We start from the raw sequence: 19,493 nt of genomic DNA on the forward strand, positions 1-19,493 counted from the left end.
GACACACCATTACAATGCCAGTTTTTTGTCATATAAAAAAAAATACACCAGCATAAATCAGGTCAAAACTTTTTCACCCTATGATGTTTACTTATAATGTGCACAACTCACTTGAGAGAAAATAATCCTTTTGAGAGGGGAAGTAAGAACAAATGAAAAATAGTCACTGTATAAGTGTGCACACCCTCTAATAAATGGAGTCAGCACATACCTGTTATGTTGCCATTTTTTTCTAGTGCCTCTGATTAACACCAAATGAAGTCAAAGTAACACTTAGAGTAATGGACAGAAATAGAAAAAAATAGATTACAATAATTTACCAAATAACAGAAAATACAAACAATAGATTTGCCTTATGTTGCTGATGGTCAAAAGAAAATAAAGTAAGTTATTTTATTAATCACCAAATAGGCACCCATCATCTTGCCAGAGAGTCGTAAGTGATTTTTCATAAAACATGTTTCCAAATTTAACGTATATTGACAGTTGTAAGTACATATTATAGCAATGCATACTATTTGTTTTAAGTTTGCACATTTCTAATTGAAATGAGGAAAGGAAAAATTACCTCCTGCTTGGGTAGCTTTTGTGTCCAAGCGGTCCTGGGAAGCACCATTGGCAGGAAAATACACATCACTGTAAATATTCAGAAGCACAATTTCAACCTTTAGGTAGAAACAATTAAGTTGATAATTGGTGACATACAAGTAAGTACCTTGCAGTAAATTACATGTGTGACCAGAATCTAAAAACACTTTTCAACATTGGGTTTTGCCCTCTCACTGTTTCAAATGTTGTCCGACAATATGTTTAAGAATTATTACCTTGTGATTGACGGTTTCACACCAAATGATAATTTTACTGTAGATTTTCTTCCTTTAACTTCCTCGTTGACTTCTTCTTTCACGTTCTTGTGCCACCACCCAAAGAAGCCTGAATAAGTACAGTGCCATCTAGTGGCATTATTTAAGAATGTAGGTTATTTGTGCACTCATGTTTAGTCTCACTGGGTTTAAATAAATAAATAGCTATACATGGTGTACATCTGAACATCAGTTGTGAGGTATTTTAAAATGGCGTTAACCTTCTCCAGCTGCACGACAGGTGCAAAAGATTACAAACATGCTCTGAGTATGATTCAGCACAGTTCGGCACCTTTGCAAAATATTACCACAGTAAAAGACTGAATTTGTCATGAAGTTTTTGCATTGGATCGTAATGGACTGTGCAGGTGCACTCATTCATGTGCCACATACTGCAAAAAGGATGTGGAGTACAATCATTTGTTATGGTGCTCGAGTCCTCTTCTTAATCACAAATTAAATTGCTCTGGTAGTTGACAAAATTATTTAAATGGTTGTTGGTGTTCTATTTTACCACTCAGAGACACAATAATTAATTAAATCATTGATTTTCCTAAAGACTTCTGTGCCTTTAAAAGCCTCTCTAGGCAGGAATCAATGGTGCCAAAGCTTTGTTGTTTGTATATGTACATCGTTTACCAAATGGCCTGCACAGTTGCTTTTTAGCCACATTGGATTCTGAGAACAAAATGTGTCTTCATGACAAAGCAGTGGGCTTTCATTGTTGATGCTGTCATCTTTTTTTGTTACTGTCAGGCTGTCATTAGCAGGCGGCCATGTTGCTGAACGTCCCTGCATGCAGCCCGTAAAACTGTGTTCCTTGTTAACAACTAGAATAACTAGATGTGCAATGTAGAGTCCAGGGATGTCAAACTCATTATTGTTGTGGGCCACGTTGTCGATATGATTTCCCTCACGGGGTCTTTATATTATTACATAACTGCAATTGTCCTTTCAATTGATGGTTACATACAAATGTACTTCTAAAATTGTTAATGGGGAAGTCAACCCAAAGATTTTCTTCCCAATATGTTATATTTGCCCCCACTAGTCCAAACATGTTACTCTGATTAATATTGTCTTTGTGGAATTTTGCTAAAGCATCAGATTCCACCGATTTCTGTCCATCTTAGGGCGCGGCCATTTTGCCACTTGCTGTCAACTGAAAATGACATCACAATTGCTGAGGGTGCTCAGGTAACGTCCAATCATAGCTGACCTGTTTACTAAAACCGTCCAATCAAAGCTCACCTGTTTACTGAAGATGGGCTGTGATTGGTCATTATCTGAGCCCTGAGCAACTGTGATGTCATTTTCAGTTGACAGCAAGTGGCAAAATGGCCGCCTCCTAAAAACGGGAATTTAGCAAATAAACTAATTTTGACACTCTAAATTTAAATAAGAAACTTAAAAACGTATAAATAAATAAATAAATAAAGCTAAAAAATATTTGGTGAAAAATTTTTAAATTTCTGTCAAAAGTCTCTGTCATAATTAAATGAACAAACCACGAGTGAAACATGAAGTAGACACTGTATTTGCTTTAGTGGATAAATTGATGTTGGTTTGATCTGGCCCGGGGGCTCGAGTGCGGCAGTATTTATGTTGTCGATGATCAAAGTGTAAATGCAAGTGAGTAAAAGCACAATTAAAAGTGTCGTGTTCTCCGAAATAGCCAAGCTGGTAAATTACAATTTACCATTAAACCCCTTTGACACTTGTTGAATGCAATTATGTATATGAAAAAGTTGGACCCTCAGGGACAAAATGATAAATGGAGAAAAAAAAAGACAATATTTTCCAGCAGAGGAGGAATGTAATGACTGCACACTCCAGTATTCAGCTCACTGCAGTAACCATTAATCCTACATCCTTATCTGCTGTCTCTTACAACAAAGGTGTTCTTAAAGAGCGACCGTGTGGCTAAAATGGTCCAGAGCGGCGGCTTCTCGGCGAGCGACTTCAGGGAAGTGTTCAAGAGGCACATCGAGAAGCGCGTGCGCAGCCTCCCGGAGATCGACGGCCTGAGCAAGGAGACGGTGCTGAGCTCCTGGATGGCCAAGTTTGACACCATCTACCGCGGCGACGAGGATCCGCGCAAAGCCCAGCAGCGTATGACGGCCAGCGCTGCCTCCGAGCTCATCCTGAGCAAGGATCAGCTGTATGAGATGTTCCAGAATATTCTGGGCATCAAAAAGTTTGAGCACCAACTGCTTTACCAAGCTTGCCAGGTACGTTATCTCATTTTCAACATCGGTGATGGATTCCTACAGGCACATTCCAACACTTGTACTTGTACTCATATATGCGCAATATGGTGACCTCATAGTTGCTAAACTGGAAAGACGGTATCTAGTGTTTTGGGCTCCCAAAGCAATCACAGTCATGGTGCCTTCCACATCTTTTAAAATAGTACCATTATCTGACAGCTTAATTCACTTGCTCCATAACCGTTTATGTTTCCATTTCTCCTTTCCAATGATTGTGATTATTGTCTATCATGAACTATAAAGTGTGAATTTGAGAAAAAAAAAAAATCTCCTCTTTCCTGAGCTAGATAAAAGTACTCAGAATATTCTTTGAAGACTATTACCCAACAAGTGAATCATATCAATCTAAGCGATGAAAAGCATCACTCGTTTCACTTTCCATTTCGGCTTTTCTGCATTGTCCTTGGCTAATAATGACAGCAGTGCTCTACATAAAAGAGTCTAGCTTTTGCTGTTGATGCTGTCGGTTCTGTGCATTCGCCACAGCGAAAAAAGTTTGAAACCTTTTATATTTATAGCCTTCTCCTCCACAAGTCAACAAGTTTATTTTGCCGCTATCTTCTTGAATCAAATCTGTACATGTAGAAGATGGAATAGTTCACTGCATGAAAAAGGAAGGGAGAGCATTGAAAATGTCACGATAGATTAGCATTTTAAAGTGCTTTTAAGCACGTGTATTAAGACTGAAACATGAATCATTGTGGACCTCTGTAAATCTTGGGGCCCCAGGCTATTTACTGTCTTAGCAGAAACCTTGTGTATCCAAATAGAGTCAATTCAATGTGCATTCACAAATCAATAGTATTGGTCTGTTTTCTTTTATTTTTAATTATTTATTTATTTATTTTTTTTACATATTATTAACTAGGGCTGGGAATCTTTGACTGTCTCACGATTCGATTACGATTTTTTGGTCTACGATTCGATTCAGAATCGATTTTCGATTCTCGATTCAAACGATTTTCGATTCAAAATTATTTGATTGACAAATGATTTCAGCTTCAATTTACAGATATGCACAACATTGTCATGATCTACTCCAGTCTGCCTCGCAAGACAAAACGACAAATAGAGACATTAAAGTGTCTTTTGTTTTTTTTGTTTAAACATTTATTAATTTTGTATTGTAAGTGCATTTTTCCACAAAAACAGCATGTGGGCTACAATTGCCTTTCCCCCTTCTTCTTCATTTCTAATTTAAATAAAATCGATTTTTGGATATTATTATCGATTCGATTCGATTAATAAATGAGAATCTCGATTCTTTTATGAATCGATTTTTTGGCACACCCATATTATTAACTCATTCACTCCCAGTCATTTTCACAGAAGTAGTCCCGTTCGCTCCCGGCTGTTTTACTGGATTTTGACTGATTTTGCAAGGCCCACTGAATATTGTGTTTTATGGCTATAAAAGCATGGAACCCATCAAAAGAAAGATTAAAGTCTCTTCTTTCATCAGGAAAAAAAGTATGTTTCTATCTGTTTCCGTTCTGCAGCAATTAGCATTAGAAGAGAGCTAAGTTTCATCAGTTTTCACAAATCTATTTAAAATTGTAAGTAATTGAGCTTTTTTTTCTACATGGCCCTGGTTGGTCTCCTTTGCTCTGCTGCCACCTGCTGGCCGTTTGTGTAATAACTACCATTTCTGCAACCGTTCTTTGCAGTTGAGAGGCTGAATCAAAGCCTTCTGTATGCTCTAGCATAAAAAAAACAACCAAAAAAACGTATAAATACGTCTTTGGGACACTTAGAACATAAAAAAACGTATTTACACGTTATTGGGAGCAAATGAGTTAAACAATTTAAAGTGTTGAAAATATCTTTAGAAGAATTTGAGAAGACCTTGAAACTTTAAAAGCTTGGAAAAATTCAATCTTGTTTAAAATTACAATAGCATCCACCATTGCCATTCCAACCGTAGCACACTAAATCACTACTAACTGCTTAGGTGGTCTATTGGTATCCCAGCCAGGACAGCTCTTCTTACGTGTTAGCTTAAATGCTATCCCAATAGTCTTTTATGTAACGCTTGTACAAATTTTGCCACACCCAATAAAGGATCGCATTGTTTCTTTCAAAGACATGATGTTATAACACAAAAGCTTCTCCTAGCGTTTCGCGCCAACATTTAGTAGCTTGGCTTCCTTAGCTTCTGGCTATGTCTTTGTCACACACACATGCTTGTTTACGACTGTTGATTTGCGTCTGCCAGGGTGCATTCAAACTAGATTACAAATCAATTTTCAGAGAGCCCTGAAGCAAAAAAAAAAAAAAAAAAAACCCTACTGTTTCTTTAACTTGTCAGCTATCTGTATCTTGTAATGTCCAATGTTTCACTCGGGGGTAGATACGTTGAGATTACAGACTGGGGGCTTGTGTCACATATAACTCTCTTATCCTGCTGTCGTTGCTGCTTTACTGCTCTCTGTGGGAATGTTAAAAGCAGCGCTAATGTATTCCTTCTTCAGCAGCGCCATTAAAAGTCTTATCGCGGCTGTATTTGGAGGAAACCTCCGGCGCGCTTGCACGTGTTTATTTAACGCATCAAAACGTACCTCTCGGAGGCCAATGAGGTTTAAGAGTTAATAACGTAATCCATGTGTCCATCTGTGCATGTTAGTGATGCTGAAGAAATGAAACAAATCGCTTAGTATTGTCCTGAAGCCTTGTTTGGATTAGATCAATACGGTCTGCGTTCCTCAGTGGGCTTCATTAACTTGATGTTTCTAATGCTGTGCTGTGAGACATTTCCATAGCCTCCTTTCTAATGCCTTTGATGATGCTTAACCTAGTTCGGATGAGCTACCAGCAAAGTTGATGGTATGAGGTCACAAATCTGCATCCAGAACATCCGCAGAGGCTCCACAGAATAACACCACAGGGCCAGTGAACAAAGTTGAAGTAGTAAGCACAGCTAATCCACCCTTGGAAGTATTGCACATCTCCAATAGTGAATATCGATAAGTAGAACAGAATTTGCATAAAAAAACAATTGAAAATGCCTCTTTCCAGATGCTTACCCCAGCTGTTTTAGGTGCCTATTCTTATTCCATTTGCAGCCGTAATGAATATATTAGACCCGTCTAATGATGACTTTCAGCGTCTCCTCAGTAAGCAACCAGTCGCTATCAATTGTCGCCGCCTGCTAAATGATAAAATCCTCACTCGGAGGCAATTTCGTCAGCGGGGCTCACGGCTGCTGGGATTTAATGGAACGTTTTGCTAGATTGTATGGGATTCAGAGGCCATCAGAGGTTTATTATCATTGGGGATTTACTTCTTTTTTTTTTTTTTTTGCACCCAAATAGCAGACGAGAAGAAGCTGTCTGGATTGCGGCAGAATGCTGAAAGTGACTGGACTGCTCTGACACTTTATGTGCCCTTCTTTTTCTTTTCCTGTGCTGCAATGCCAACAAAGGCAACTAAATATAGACCGAAATTGACATTATGCTCACTGGACACCCAAGACAAAGTATTGATTATACAGCACGTTTATTATTGTGCTGTAGTTTGCAGTGGCCTACAATCTCACTATCTCTATCAGCACTGAGAGATGTTTCTAATAATAGCCCTTTTAATGATTAAAGTAAAATATTATTCACAATAAAGTAATACCTCTGACAGTGTCAATTAATATTGAGCTGATTCGGGATGGGTGAGTACTGACACCAGATAGCGGTATATTAATTTGATCCAATGTTAAAAATAAGCTAGCGGTGCTCATGACTTACTAGGAACTAGAAATTAGAAGAATTAAAAATTGACATTAATTTCATGCAATTTTAAGTAAAAATTCTAGATTGGGGTAGGTGTAAGTCTTTAAAAATGATCTGTCATTGTTTTGTTTTATTTTTATGAAATGTAAAAGTACTGTTGGTATCGGTATCGGTTACTACTCAAGAGATGAGTACTTGTATTGGTATCGGTCTGAAAAAGTGGTATTGAACATCGCTAGAGCTGATGATAGTAAACGGAAAAAAAGCATACAGCTTTGTATTGGATGGCAGATCTTTTCTTTTTGTAACATTTACTAAAATTAATTAAGTATATCAAAATCCATATCATTGTGGTCAAAAAGGATGTTGAAGCTTGAATTTCAATACATTAAATACAACTGGACTAGAAACACAAACTCTTGTATTAAAAATGACTAAATAATAATTACAGAAATAAATTCTAACACTTTTTCGCAGCATATTAGGGCCGCATAAAAATTTTTTTTTAGAGGGGGTAAATATTCAGAGAAAAAACTCGCAAATTTGTGAGAAAAAAAAATTGAATATTTATGAAATTATAAAGTGGCAAATTTGCGATAATTCTCAAATGTTAATGGAGTTTATGTCTCATAAATTTGCGGGGGGGTTTTCTTGCAAATTTTCCACTTTATTTTTTTTCTCTGAATTTTTTTTTCTCAAAAATTTGCCACTTTATAATGTCGCATATATTTGAGGTTTTTTCCCAGAATATTACCCCCCTCTCTAAAAAATATATATGTATATTTATATGTGGCCCTAAAACTACCATTTATGTGAAACTCAAGTAGTCCCTTTTCCTCATTTAGTATTTTTTTTCACATGCAAACTTTTTAATCAGCAGTTTAAAGTGTTTTAAAATCAATATTTATGCTCACTCTTCCTTAGCAGAATGTTTCGCCATTCTTAAAATGATTAGATGAGTCAGACATGAGAGTCATCGTGAGGCCCCCGCTCGTTAAAATGAGCCATTTCCCCCCCACACAGCTGTATATCACTTTCCTCTTTAGACTAGCGGAGAAGTGTCAGAGAAAGGAATTAGTGGGGAACAATTGTCACAGCACATGTAGGGTTGTTGCTATAATAAAACAAAGTAAAACCAACTCAAATGAAGAAAATAAAGAAATGGCCACTGATTGTGAAGTGACATTTTTTTATGCCACCGATTTCCATGTCATGTTTGTCACTTCACAAGAGAAGCTCATTTTTCCACCACAGACACACACACACACACACACACACACACAAATTGCATAGCGCGGGTCTAAATATAGAGCAGATGCTTCAACTCCTCCTGGTGCCATTCAGCTCTCAATCTGCCCGCTCCATCCTTTGTTGTGCACATGAAAACGCCTGTGGCTGTCCTGGCTGTCTGCTGCTAATGTCCATGTATTCATCTGGAGCGGGGGTGGCGTGGCGGGGGGGGGGTGGGGTGGGGGGGGGACTAACATCAGTCAGGCTCTTGATCTCATGCCTCTGCTTCCTCACCTTTAACCTGCCATTCGGCTGGTGTGTCCTCAACTTATGAACACAATGTTTGTAAGTCGAATTATTTTTAAAAAATAAGAAAATAAAATATGTTTAAAAATGAAACAATTAAATGATATACAGTATAGGGCTGGGCGATATGGCCAAAAAATAAAATCTCGATTTTTGCAGCCATCCAGGACGATTACGATTTTAATAGATTTTAATCTAATAAATCCAACAAATGTTTAATTCAAGGTTTCATTTACTCAAAAATAATTCCTGTGCAAAATGTTCAGACACCAGTAACGTATACTGATTCTAGATCAGTTTTAACATAAACTTAACATTCATAGTTTGTGCTTGAATGCCACAATTAAGTAGTTGGTAGCTAATGTAAACATGTCTTGTAAACCACCCATCCAACATTCTGCCACTTGTGAAAACTTACAACACATAAAAGCATATGGATGTAACAGAACATAAGAACAACAGCTTTTAATAATCCAAAAGTCAAAATTCTATTTCACGATTTAGCAAATTTTCAATGATTCGATTTTTTAAAATGACGATGTATCGAATTAATCCGATTTATTGCTCAGCCCTAATACAGTATATACTTTATATGCAGTAAGTACATAAATTAAATTAAAAAAAAATACATTAAATTACATCATCCATCCACCCATCATCAATTATCAAAACCACTTTTCCTCGCAATACTTTGAATTATATTTTTACACAGTATGATGCAATAAAAACAAAATAAACATGCTTACTGTACATATAGATGGTGGAGGAATTACTGAACTGAATTGATGTGCGACTGCTGAAGTGGAAGGCATTACTGGGTCAAATGTTCCCAGGAAATTATGTTTTCCGACTGTCCTTGAAGTGCACATGAATGTGATTGGCGCGTATGACGAGTCAAGATGCCGAATCTGATTCAAGTGATTTCGGAGCTGAAGAGATATTGTACGTTTTGCGACTGCGCTGATAAAGAAGACGAATGAGGGCTGCTTCTCGTGAATATCCTCCAGGAGAGCACCTGAAATGTACTCACGGTGTTGCGCCAATATTGGGTGCATGAAGAGTGCGTGTGCCGCGGCCACTGGCCTTGGCACCTGTATTTGCCGTGCACAGTGGCCGTGCATCACTGGACAGAGAGGTAGTTGAAAGGCGCGGTGCTGCTTGGCAAGGTTGTGGCAGAGAGGGGAACTACAGTACAGTACTGTACTGTAATGTATGATGTGACACGCGCTTAAAAATATTAACTCATTCACTGCCATTGACGGAAAAAGGCGTCAAATGATGCATTTTTTTGCTGGTCTGGCAATGAAAGTGTTAACTTGTGAACGAAATAAGGCATTTATGGACATCAGTCAGCCCTTGTTCATAACTCGGATATTCGTAACTAGAGGACTACTTGTACTGCAGCATTGACGCCCTTCTCTATGTGTTTTCTGTCAGCTTGGCTGAAGGACGTACCTTTTTTTATAGTCGCTCTGATTTGTCATGAGATTGCCTGTCGGACTACGTTACGCCCGTGAGCGCGCTGACATCAGTGACCTTTTAGGAGTTGGCGGTCTGCAAAGATTGGGGTGCTGAGGGATCAGCAGCGGGTGCTTGCTGCTTCACGCAGGCACTGACCTCCAGCTTGACCTTTTACTTGCATCGTCTGCCAGGACTATTTTTCTGCTTTTTTTTACAGTCATGCGATACGGCGCTCCAGTTTTGTTTTTAACACTTCTCTTAACAAGTCAGCTATACAACTATGAGCACTTCTGAATAACATTTTGAAGTGGATGAGCATATAAAGTTGAATCAAAATGCACAGTAGCAAGCTTTTGCTGTCCCTTTTCTCCGTGCGTGGCACCAGTAGTTCATTTGGGAACGCTAGGGTCGGATGTCTGCCGCGCCCCACTCGTGAGAGTGTTTTGACAGGCGACGCAGGATGGCCTGCAGAGAGGAAGGGAGACACTCACTCAGGCAGAAAAGCGGCGGGTCGGGTCGAGGGTGGGTTTTCCGATAACGGACGTGACGGAGAGGACTCTCCTCTGCAGGATGTTCGGCCTCTTGTCCAACAGCACTCTGCGCTGCAAGTGCAGACATTTTCCTGCAGCTGGTGGCAGCGTCTGATTATGTGCTCTACTAAACAACAACTCTGGGTTATGCAGCAGTGTGCTCGTTCGCTGGCCTGCACTGTCAACACACTCGACAGTTGACACTCACTCTTCTCTGTTGGACATGCCACCTGGCAGACATGATGTCACTGTGAGCACATGTGGACACAGTCACTTTTTGATGTGCGTAGTGGAGCAGAAAAAAAAACAGCAGCTAAGATGGCATTCAGTGGCCAAACGATCCAAATTGTACAACAGCACAGAATTTATTATTCTTGTACTTGATGGGTGGAATTTTTGTTATTCGAATGAATGCTCATGCTTCAGTAATACATTAAATTTTTGGATTCACCATCAGGAGTGCTACTGGTTTTGTGGCAATTTGGATCTTTTTAAAGCGGAAGTCAACCCCCCCAAAAAAATATTGACAATAATATGTTATATGTGACCTCACTAGTCAAATCATCACATTCTGATTAATATTACATTTGTGGAAAATTAGTTATGCAGCAAATTCCAGCCGTTTTTGTCCATCACAGGGGGCGGCCATTTTGCCACTTGCTGTCGACTGAAGATGACATCAGTGTTGCTCAAGTAACAACCAATCACAGCTCAGATTCAGAAAACAACTGAGCAGTCATCGGTCGTTGCCTGAGCCCTGAGGAAACGTGATGTCATCTTCAGTCGACGGCAAGTGGCAAAATGGCCACCCCCTGAGATGTATAAAAAACTAGGGATGGGCGAGTACCAATAACAGGTATTGGTATCGGGCTGATACCTGCCTTTTTTCAAGTACTCGCGTACTCGTGACGCAGACGAGTACAAGCGACCGATGGCAGAGGGGGAAGACGTTAAGTGAGTCCTCCTTGCCTGTAACTGGCGCTAGCTTGCAGCAGTTTTTCACCAAAACTTCACCGGTTTGGAAATACTTCAAAATTGTGAATCTTAAACTAAAAGAGCATTTTTGTGTTTTATTTCGAGCGTTAAGACTATTGAAGAGTGACTGTGCTGTTTTTTCTTTCAAAATTAAAGGAAATATATTTGTTTAAAAATATCTTTTAGTGATTTTTTTTATTTGTCAAAATGTACTACTGGTATCTGCAGTTGGTATCGGTATCGGTGAGTACTGAGGGTCTGAGTATCGGTATCGGTCTGAAAAAAAGTGGTATCGAACATCCCTAATAAAAACGGTTGGATTTTGCTTCATAACTCATATTGCACAAATGTAATATTAATCAGAATGTCATGTTTAGACTAGTGAGATCACATATAACATATTATTGGTTTAAACTACAATACAGTATGTGGAGCTTTAAAAGCCGATCCAGGGTCTCGATTTAATGCTGCAGCACGTTGCTGGATTAAATCACTCAATGTGTGTATGCGTGAGGGGGAGGAGTCATTTTGTTCAATGGTCCAGTAAGGTCAGGTTTTGCAGAGTATAGACCCCTTCAAAGTTTGTAAACAATGTGACGCAATTTAAAGGGCGAGGATTTGCTTGAGGCAAAAAACACCTCAGTGGCGTGTGGTTCTAACACCGGTCAGCATATTTTCACAGAAAGGTCACGTCGGAAAGGACGCGGAAAACGGCCATTTGAGTTAATATGTGAGTAAACTGATAAAAATAGAATAGAATAAACAGACAACCAGCGTTGTTTACTTCTAGCTGCACTTCGTTGCCTCCAGCGGTTGTTTTTGCCTCCTGTAAATACCGTGATGTCATCGTGACGTAGGCCATGAAGGGGTCCATATTCTTCATAGAATTTAGGAACTTTTTTTCCCCCTGCCTTTCTACTGTTCACACTCCAGTCCAGTAGGTGGCGGTCTTTATATTGTCAACCTCCAAATAAACTCCACTGAAAGAAGAGAAGAAGGAAAGGACACGCTTGCTATGGTATCTGAGATTAAATTTAAACCACTACTGTGTCTAGAAGAGTTGGCAAAAAAAACAACAACAAAAAACAACAACAACAACTAAAGTCTAGTGCCTCTTGCAAAGGATTGCAGTTGGAATCAAGTCAATGTGGTGAAGCCCGAGAGACAAGTCTGTATCAAATCCAGGGGTTTTGCAATGTAGCACCAAGGTAACTGAAGGTGAAGTTGTTGTCTTTCACTTAAACTCACACTACACTTCTTTGTAGAAATGTTTTTGGAGCTGTGTTGATGCAGCAAAATTTGTTCCTCTGAGCCATGTGCCACACAAGAAGCAATGGTGTCTGCTCACGATCACATTTGCCAAGAGCAGGAAGAAGTGAAGCAAAAAAAAAAAAAAAAAAGTACAGATTCAGGCAGCAAGAAAGACATCAGACCTCTCCTCTATTTCCCCGCGTCAGCTAATTTAAGATTCCCATTCATTATTGATGAGGGGGAGGCATGAATTTATCTGCTTTTCATTCCTCCAGGGCCAGAACTTGCAGCTTCTCTTAACCTTGTTTAGTCGTTGAGTGCCACAGCTCTGTTTTTCATTTGAGTCAAAAGATCTTTTTGTTGTCTGAGCTTTACTCTCATGATCGTATTTTATGCCAGCCGCCTCTCAAATCAACAAGAAATATAACAATTCAGACAGTTGTGCCTTTCATTGGTTTCTATGGCGATGGCAGCATGGTGCCTGTGATACAGTGATGGATTTTCCTTTCATTCTCATCTATTCAATTTAAGCTGGCTATCACAGCATGGTGGTATGACTACAACCTCTCGCAACAATCTGGTCAGATATACAATCAGTCATCACTGTTTTCCATGGCCGCATTTGTTTCCATCATTCGCTCGTGTGGTCAATTTGCTAACTGCAGCCCTCAAATGGGTTGTAATGGGATAGTTTACCTTGTTACGGGACTCATTTTGGGGATAAAATTACTTTATCCTTTAACAACATTTGCATACACTCATGTCACATCATCCTATTAGGTTGATTAATATGGACTTTTGGAGAACAGTGTTATTGCTGTGCTCACCAAGGTCCTTTCAACGTTTACTTTTCGGAGTTTTGTGTAGTGATAGTATGTGTAAATTTGCCCGGTGTAGTGACCATACATGATAATGTTAAGATGGAACTCAATATGATACTGGAATGTAATTTAAACATCGCCATTTAATGTACATTTGGTACGATATGATGCTAGCTTGTGTAAAGCAACACATGCAGACATAAAATGACAATACTCAGTGGCACTTTATGCTCTATGAAAAATGACAATATTACAAGTAGCAGTACTTCTATTCTTATTCATGTGTCTGCATAACTGTATCATACTGCCTCCCAGTGGCCGAGGAAGGCTCATCAAGAAGAGTAGCAAAATTAATTGAATTGCAGCATTAAATCATGATGAACAAACTATTTCATGTTTCACATTCTATTTCATTTCGCTCCTCTATGTTCGTAATAAGAACTATATCATAGTGTTATTTTTCCCGACTGAACTTCTGACCACATGGCATATTTCTCTAACTTGAACTCATGGAGTTTCCCCATATGTTTTTTCTCGACAGCTGGACAACTTGGACGAGCAAGCTGCACAGATCAGAAGAGAGCTGGATGGCCGTCTTCAGATGGCCGACCAGATTGCACGGGTGAGCTTGACGCTGTGGGGGGCCCTTGCCTTTGTTACATAGCTACTATGCTGTGGAGAAGGTGTGAGCCTACCACCCACAGAAAGCAGCACTGTGCCCTTTAAAAAAGTGTGTGTATATATACTGTATTTATGAACACCCATGGCCACAACATTAGGTATACTTGTCCAATTTAAGAAGAACTGTATATTAAAAAAAGAAAAACAACTGCTTGGTGGCCAATTAATGCCAACTGTAATGTCGAGTGCCCAGTGACTCTATTAATCGCATTTATTCAGGATTTACTGCAGTTACTGGTACTAACACAATTTCTGACTCTCTGCAGGGAGGCAGGTTCCCCAAGTTTGTGTCGAAAGACATGGAAGCCATGTACATTGAAGAGCTCAAGTCTTCAGTCAACCAGCTGATGGCCAATCTGGAGAGCATGCCCGTGTCCAAGGGCGGGGAGTTCAAGCTCCAGAAGCTGAAGCGAGGGCACAACACTTCCATCATCGACATGGGCCAGGAGGATGAAAACACGCTGTCCAAGTCTGATGTGGTGCTGTCCTTCACTTTGGAGGTAGCGTCCTTTGAGTGACTCGACTGACATGGTCGATGGAGGGGATTGTGTCACGTGTTACTGCCCTTAGCCCTACCTAGATGAAAATTAGGGCTGTGAATATTTAGCAAGCTACCAAGAATTAACTGTTAAGCAGTCAATGAAGCCCTGCTAGATAGTTTATACACACCTTTGTCTTTTGTTACTTCATTGCTGACCTCTCACGCCGTCAAAGCGCCATATAGAAAGAGTTTGGCCACTTGCATGCTCAAGCAGTGATTAAATTAGCATGTAGCATTAGCCACTTCCTGGCTACATGCTAGCATTATTAAAGTCACACATACATAAACGCTGGAGTGACTTTTTGTCAGTATGGCCTGTACATTGGTAAAATCTGTTTAAAACCCGCAGGCAGTATTGTGATCCGTTTGGGGCTTTTTGATGGTTCTGACCAAGTCATTTCAAAAGAAGATACTCCCTCCGAGTTAAAAAACAAAAAACACCGTTCTCTCTGGCTCCATCTTTTACCTCATTTGACTTGTAAGAAACTACCACAGTCATAGAAAAACAATCATTCAGAGTCAGAAGGCGCGACTGAGTCACTATCAATCATTTTCCGTGCACTTGCAGGCTCACACTTTGCATACATTCCAACCTTTCCAGCAATTTAAAACATTATTAACTCCACATTTCTGAAGCTGAAAATCCACTCCTTCTGTATATTGAGATATTTTGTTTTGGTGTGCACTGTGCAAACAATCTTGGGATATATATGGCCTCCAAATAATGTAAAAAGAAAGTGCCGCATGGGCTTTGGAAGCAGCCTTCAAACTGTGGTAGCCTTCAATGAAGGTGCTGTTATCGGCCTTCAAATGCAGCCTCCAAAGGAATGCAGCCTCTGAGTTATGTATGTAAATTCCATTCATCAGCTTGTCCCTGCTGACTTAGAGCGGAAGGCAAGGTGCACCCAGGACGGACCGCCAATCAATGTTATGTAAAACCCTTGTGTACAAATATTTTTGCATGGAGCAGAAGTGCAGTTGTCTGTATCAGAAGCCACGAAGACTCCTTATCTGCTTCAGACTAAGTTTAGAAACCGACAGCAGACTTCTTCAGACGGCTGAACAGACGCCGCATGAATAACAGGCTGACACTCGACATAGATCCCCCTTTACCTGCTCTTTAACGGCAGGTATGAGTCATCTTATCGGCTTGTCTGAGACCGAGCTACCGACTCGGAACGGGGAGCCATCACAGCTCGGTCCTCATGATGCAGAGCTATTTCCGCTCCAAGTGCGCCATGTGCGAGATGCAACACTTTTTTTTTTTTTTTTTCTGCAGCCCAGTGCCGAAGTAGTTGCATCGTTGTGAGAAATGCTGTAAAAAATGAAAGCAGAGCAATTTTCACTGTTACATATGTTGTTTGTCGACTGTATGTGCACGCATGCATGTTTGTGTGTTTGTGTGTGTGGGAGGGATGGTGACAGTTCCATAGAGGCCAATTATGCTGCCTGTTTCTGTCTAAACTGGTGCCTCAACCTCCTAAATTCCATCTTAAATCTGCCAAGAATATCTTCAACACATCCAGTTCAAGTATAGTTTAATTTCTAATGAACTTTTTGATATATGCATCACAGCCTTTTGTATTGGTAGATTGTATTTGATTTGATTTCATTTTATTTGATTTTTATAGACCATCAAGAGAAAACAACACAATATGGGTAGTATTCATCTTGTATGGCGTTATTTAAAGTGGAAGTCAACCTTAAACATTTATTGACAATATGTTATATGTGACCCATTTAAATGGGCAGTTTTTTAACCACCTTATGCATATTTCTGGTTTTGAGTACTGTATTGTCATTAAGTTGAATCCATCCATCCTTTTTATTGACCGCTTATTCCTCACAAGGGTCGCAGGGGGGGGGGTGCTGGAGCCTATCTCATCTGGCTTTGGGCAGTAATCGGGGTAGACCCTGCAGGTCATTAAGATTAAGTTGAAAAACATCTCACAAAAGGCTGGATATTACGTGCTTAATTATTTAACAGAATAGTCGCATTTAGCCCTGCTAAATTAACAGTCAACCTCCTTGGTAGATATAAATAATACTGGTTGGGAGAGAAATAGGAATAAGAAAAAAAAAAACACTTAGAAGTCTTTATGACTCCAGTAGGAGAGGCAAGTGTCTTTATTTACTCTTTACTTGGTGTATCTTTGTCCCAGATGACCTGTCGCACTCACTTTCTGTCTCTCACTGCAATAACTCTCCTTTGTTTCAGGTGTGCTTTAGCTCTATGCTTGCGCATAATATCGCTCATAAACAAACAAAACAACGATGAAAACCTCCTTGGAGGAGGTAATAAATTCCGAATTTTGGTAATAATAATAATTTCCCGTCGCCAGGCCGTCACAGAATGTGCGCCACATACAAACAGTGTTTAAACAAAGAGAATACATTGATGGCAGGAGGTGGTGTGATTAAAATCTGGAAAGCCATTTTGGCTTTGCTTGTCCCTTTAACATAGACCCCTTGCTATTTTTAACAACAATCTCAGAGCAGCATGTGCTACATTACTCCCAAATGCTTTTGGGACATATGTAAAGATATGAGCGTTCACTTTTACGTAAATTTCATGTTCTATTTCTGGTTGGTGTTTTAAGTACAGGAGATTCTCCCTGTCCCGTTTGTCTTAAATGAGGTGACATGGTGTGTGTGCTTCCAGGTGGTGATTATGGAGGTGCAGGGGCTGAAGTCTCTGGCTCCCAACAGGATTGTCTACTGCACCATGGAAGTGGAGGGAGGAGAGAAGCTCCAGACTGACCAAGCGGAAGCATCAAAGCCCACGTAAGACACAAACAGCAATTAACACTCAACAATAACAACAAAGTTGTATTCACAAATGTAATAATACCCAAAACAAAAGACTGAAAGTGAATTTAGAAAGTGAGAACTGCATTGTGGAAATAGTACGGAGCCCCTAAGGTGAAATGGTAGAAAAAAAAAAACAACAACAACAACTTTGCGTTCCCTCGCAAAACATTTTGCGTTGCGAGGGAACGCAATCTTTGCGAGAGAACGCAAAGTTGTTTTTTTCGCCTACTATGTCACCTTCGCTGCGCCGTAAACACTTCCGGGTCATCTTCCATGTGAACAAAAGCGACGTGTAAACAAAGCAGTGGAAAAATACATGCTCCATCCTAGTCGCTTTGGGAAAGCTTTCCCACTGTTTTGTTACATGTTTACAAACGTTCCATCCTCGTCGCTTTTGTTCACATGGAAGATGACCCGGAAGTGTTTACGGCGCAGCTAAGGTGACATGGTAAGCGAAAAAAACAACTTTGCGTTCCCTCGCGAACGCAAAATGTTTTGCGAGGGAACGGAATCTTTGCGTTCCTCGCAATCTTTGCGTTCCTCGCAATCTTTGCGAGAGAACGCAAAGTTTTTTGCGAGGGCAGGCAATCTTTGCTTGTTTGTAGAAGTGGTATTTGTTTGACAGTTAACAGTTGAGTGGGGTGGGGTTTCAAATGCCAAATCCTCTTCAAATTTGTCAGTTGAATGTGTCCCAAATTGACACTTCTAGATGTTTTATGACACCTGTTGTCTGATAATAAAAGCCTTTTCTTTCCTTGCCCTGTTCTTGAGCGTCCCATTCTTTGTATCTGTTGGAGGCCTGTCACATCCATGAATGAAACTCAAAGATTGAGCGTCAAAGTCACCTTCACGATACACAATGGCGCCATTCAGGATCATTGCTGGCTTCTCAGCAACATCAATACCAATACGAGTCTCAATTGCACATGCTTTGTTGACGTTACATAACTTGGATGTATTACAATTAAGAAACATTCATAGGGTGGATTCTATCCATTGAAACCTTGCTCTGAAGTGCAACTCTTAAAAACGTTTTGTTGAATTAACTGACTGTCAAATTCATACAGATTGTGTATTAGCTCTCATCACCTAATGGTTAGGGGATTATAAGTTCATGTTCTGTGAGGTAAGAGGCTACTGGCAGGTGTTAAAATTCACCTTTTCTCAAGTCTGTCTCAGGTTCGGAACACCTGCTGGGAATCAGTTTTAGTAGTGCAAATGCTGCAGGATAGAATGAGCTTTACACAAAAAAAGAAAAAGAGGTTTCAGTATCCACAGCAATGAGCTGTTGTCATAAGTTAATGTTGCCACTAAAAAAATGTCCACAATAAAAAAATAATATAAAAAAAAAAATGCAGTGCATCCTATCAGCGCTGATTCCGAACTGCACTGTTGGGGCTCATTCTGTTGTCCCTTTAAACCGAAATGGAGATTAGCTGACTTGAGCGAATCTTTGGCATCTTCCTGTTGTACAGCCACTAAGTCACTTTGTGTGACAAGGTGGGTGTCGATTGTGATCTTCAAATCTTGCCAAGTTCAGCTTTTAAGACGTCTGGCGTAAAAACAGCAGAATACATTTAGGAAGATGGAGTATTCGGGTCTGTGCGTGTCTATAAACAATGAGCTGTCTGATCTTTTTTTTTATTGTGCAATTATGTTGCAGATTGATGGCTACGGCGTCAAAAAAAATAGAGCGTGCCTTTTTATTAATTTGATTGCCATACAATTGATTTCCTGTTTGATTTATATGACAAAAGGTAGAGGGACGAAAGTGAAACCTTCTCCCATACAACAGTAAATAAAGTTCCAAGGTGATGAAGTCTCTAGTGTTGTGGGGTGTCATGGAAACTGACCTCTGGAGTCATCCGTGTTGTGTCTTTCAGCTGGGGGACCCAAGGGGACTTCACCACCACACACCCTCTGCCTGCCGTCAAGGTGAAACTGTTCACCGAAAGCACCGGCGTGCTGGCACTGGAGGACAAAGAGCTGGGCAGGGTAACGCGTTTGTTTCTCTTAAAACAAAACATTCACTCA

At 39.9% G+C, this 19,493-nt stretch overlaps 1 protein-coding gene across 11 annotated transcripts in view; it reads left to right on the plus strand.

The window, feature by feature from the left end:
- The window catches only part of cadpsb (Ca2+-dependent activator protein for secretion b), an 81,916-nt gene that overhangs the window by 20,430 nt on the left and 41,993 nt on the right, over positions 1-19,493 (plus strand). For all 11 annotated transcript variants that reach the window (XM_077530584.1, XM_077530583.1, XM_077530587.1 and 8 more), the window contains exons 3-7: positions 2,762-3,094; positions 13,968-14,048; positions 14,374-14,607; positions 17,311-17,432; positions 19,343-19,454. In XM_077530584.1, the coding sequence (XP_077386710.1) occupies positions 2,762-3,094; positions 13,968-14,048; positions 14,374-14,607; positions 17,311-17,432; positions 19,343-19,454 (882 nt within the window). The remainder of the gene's footprint in view (positions 1-2,761; positions 3,095-13,967; positions 14,049-14,373; positions 14,608-17,310; positions 17,433-19,342; positions 19,455-19,493) is intronic.

This window comes from Festucalex cinctus, chromosome 8 (genome assembly GCF_051991245.1).
Source record: "Festucalex cinctus isolate MCC-2025b chromosome 8, RoL_Fcin_1.0, whole genome shotgun sequence".
NCBI lineage: Eukaryota > Metazoa > Chordata > Actinopteri > Syngnathiformes > Syngnathidae > Festucalex > Festucalex cinctus.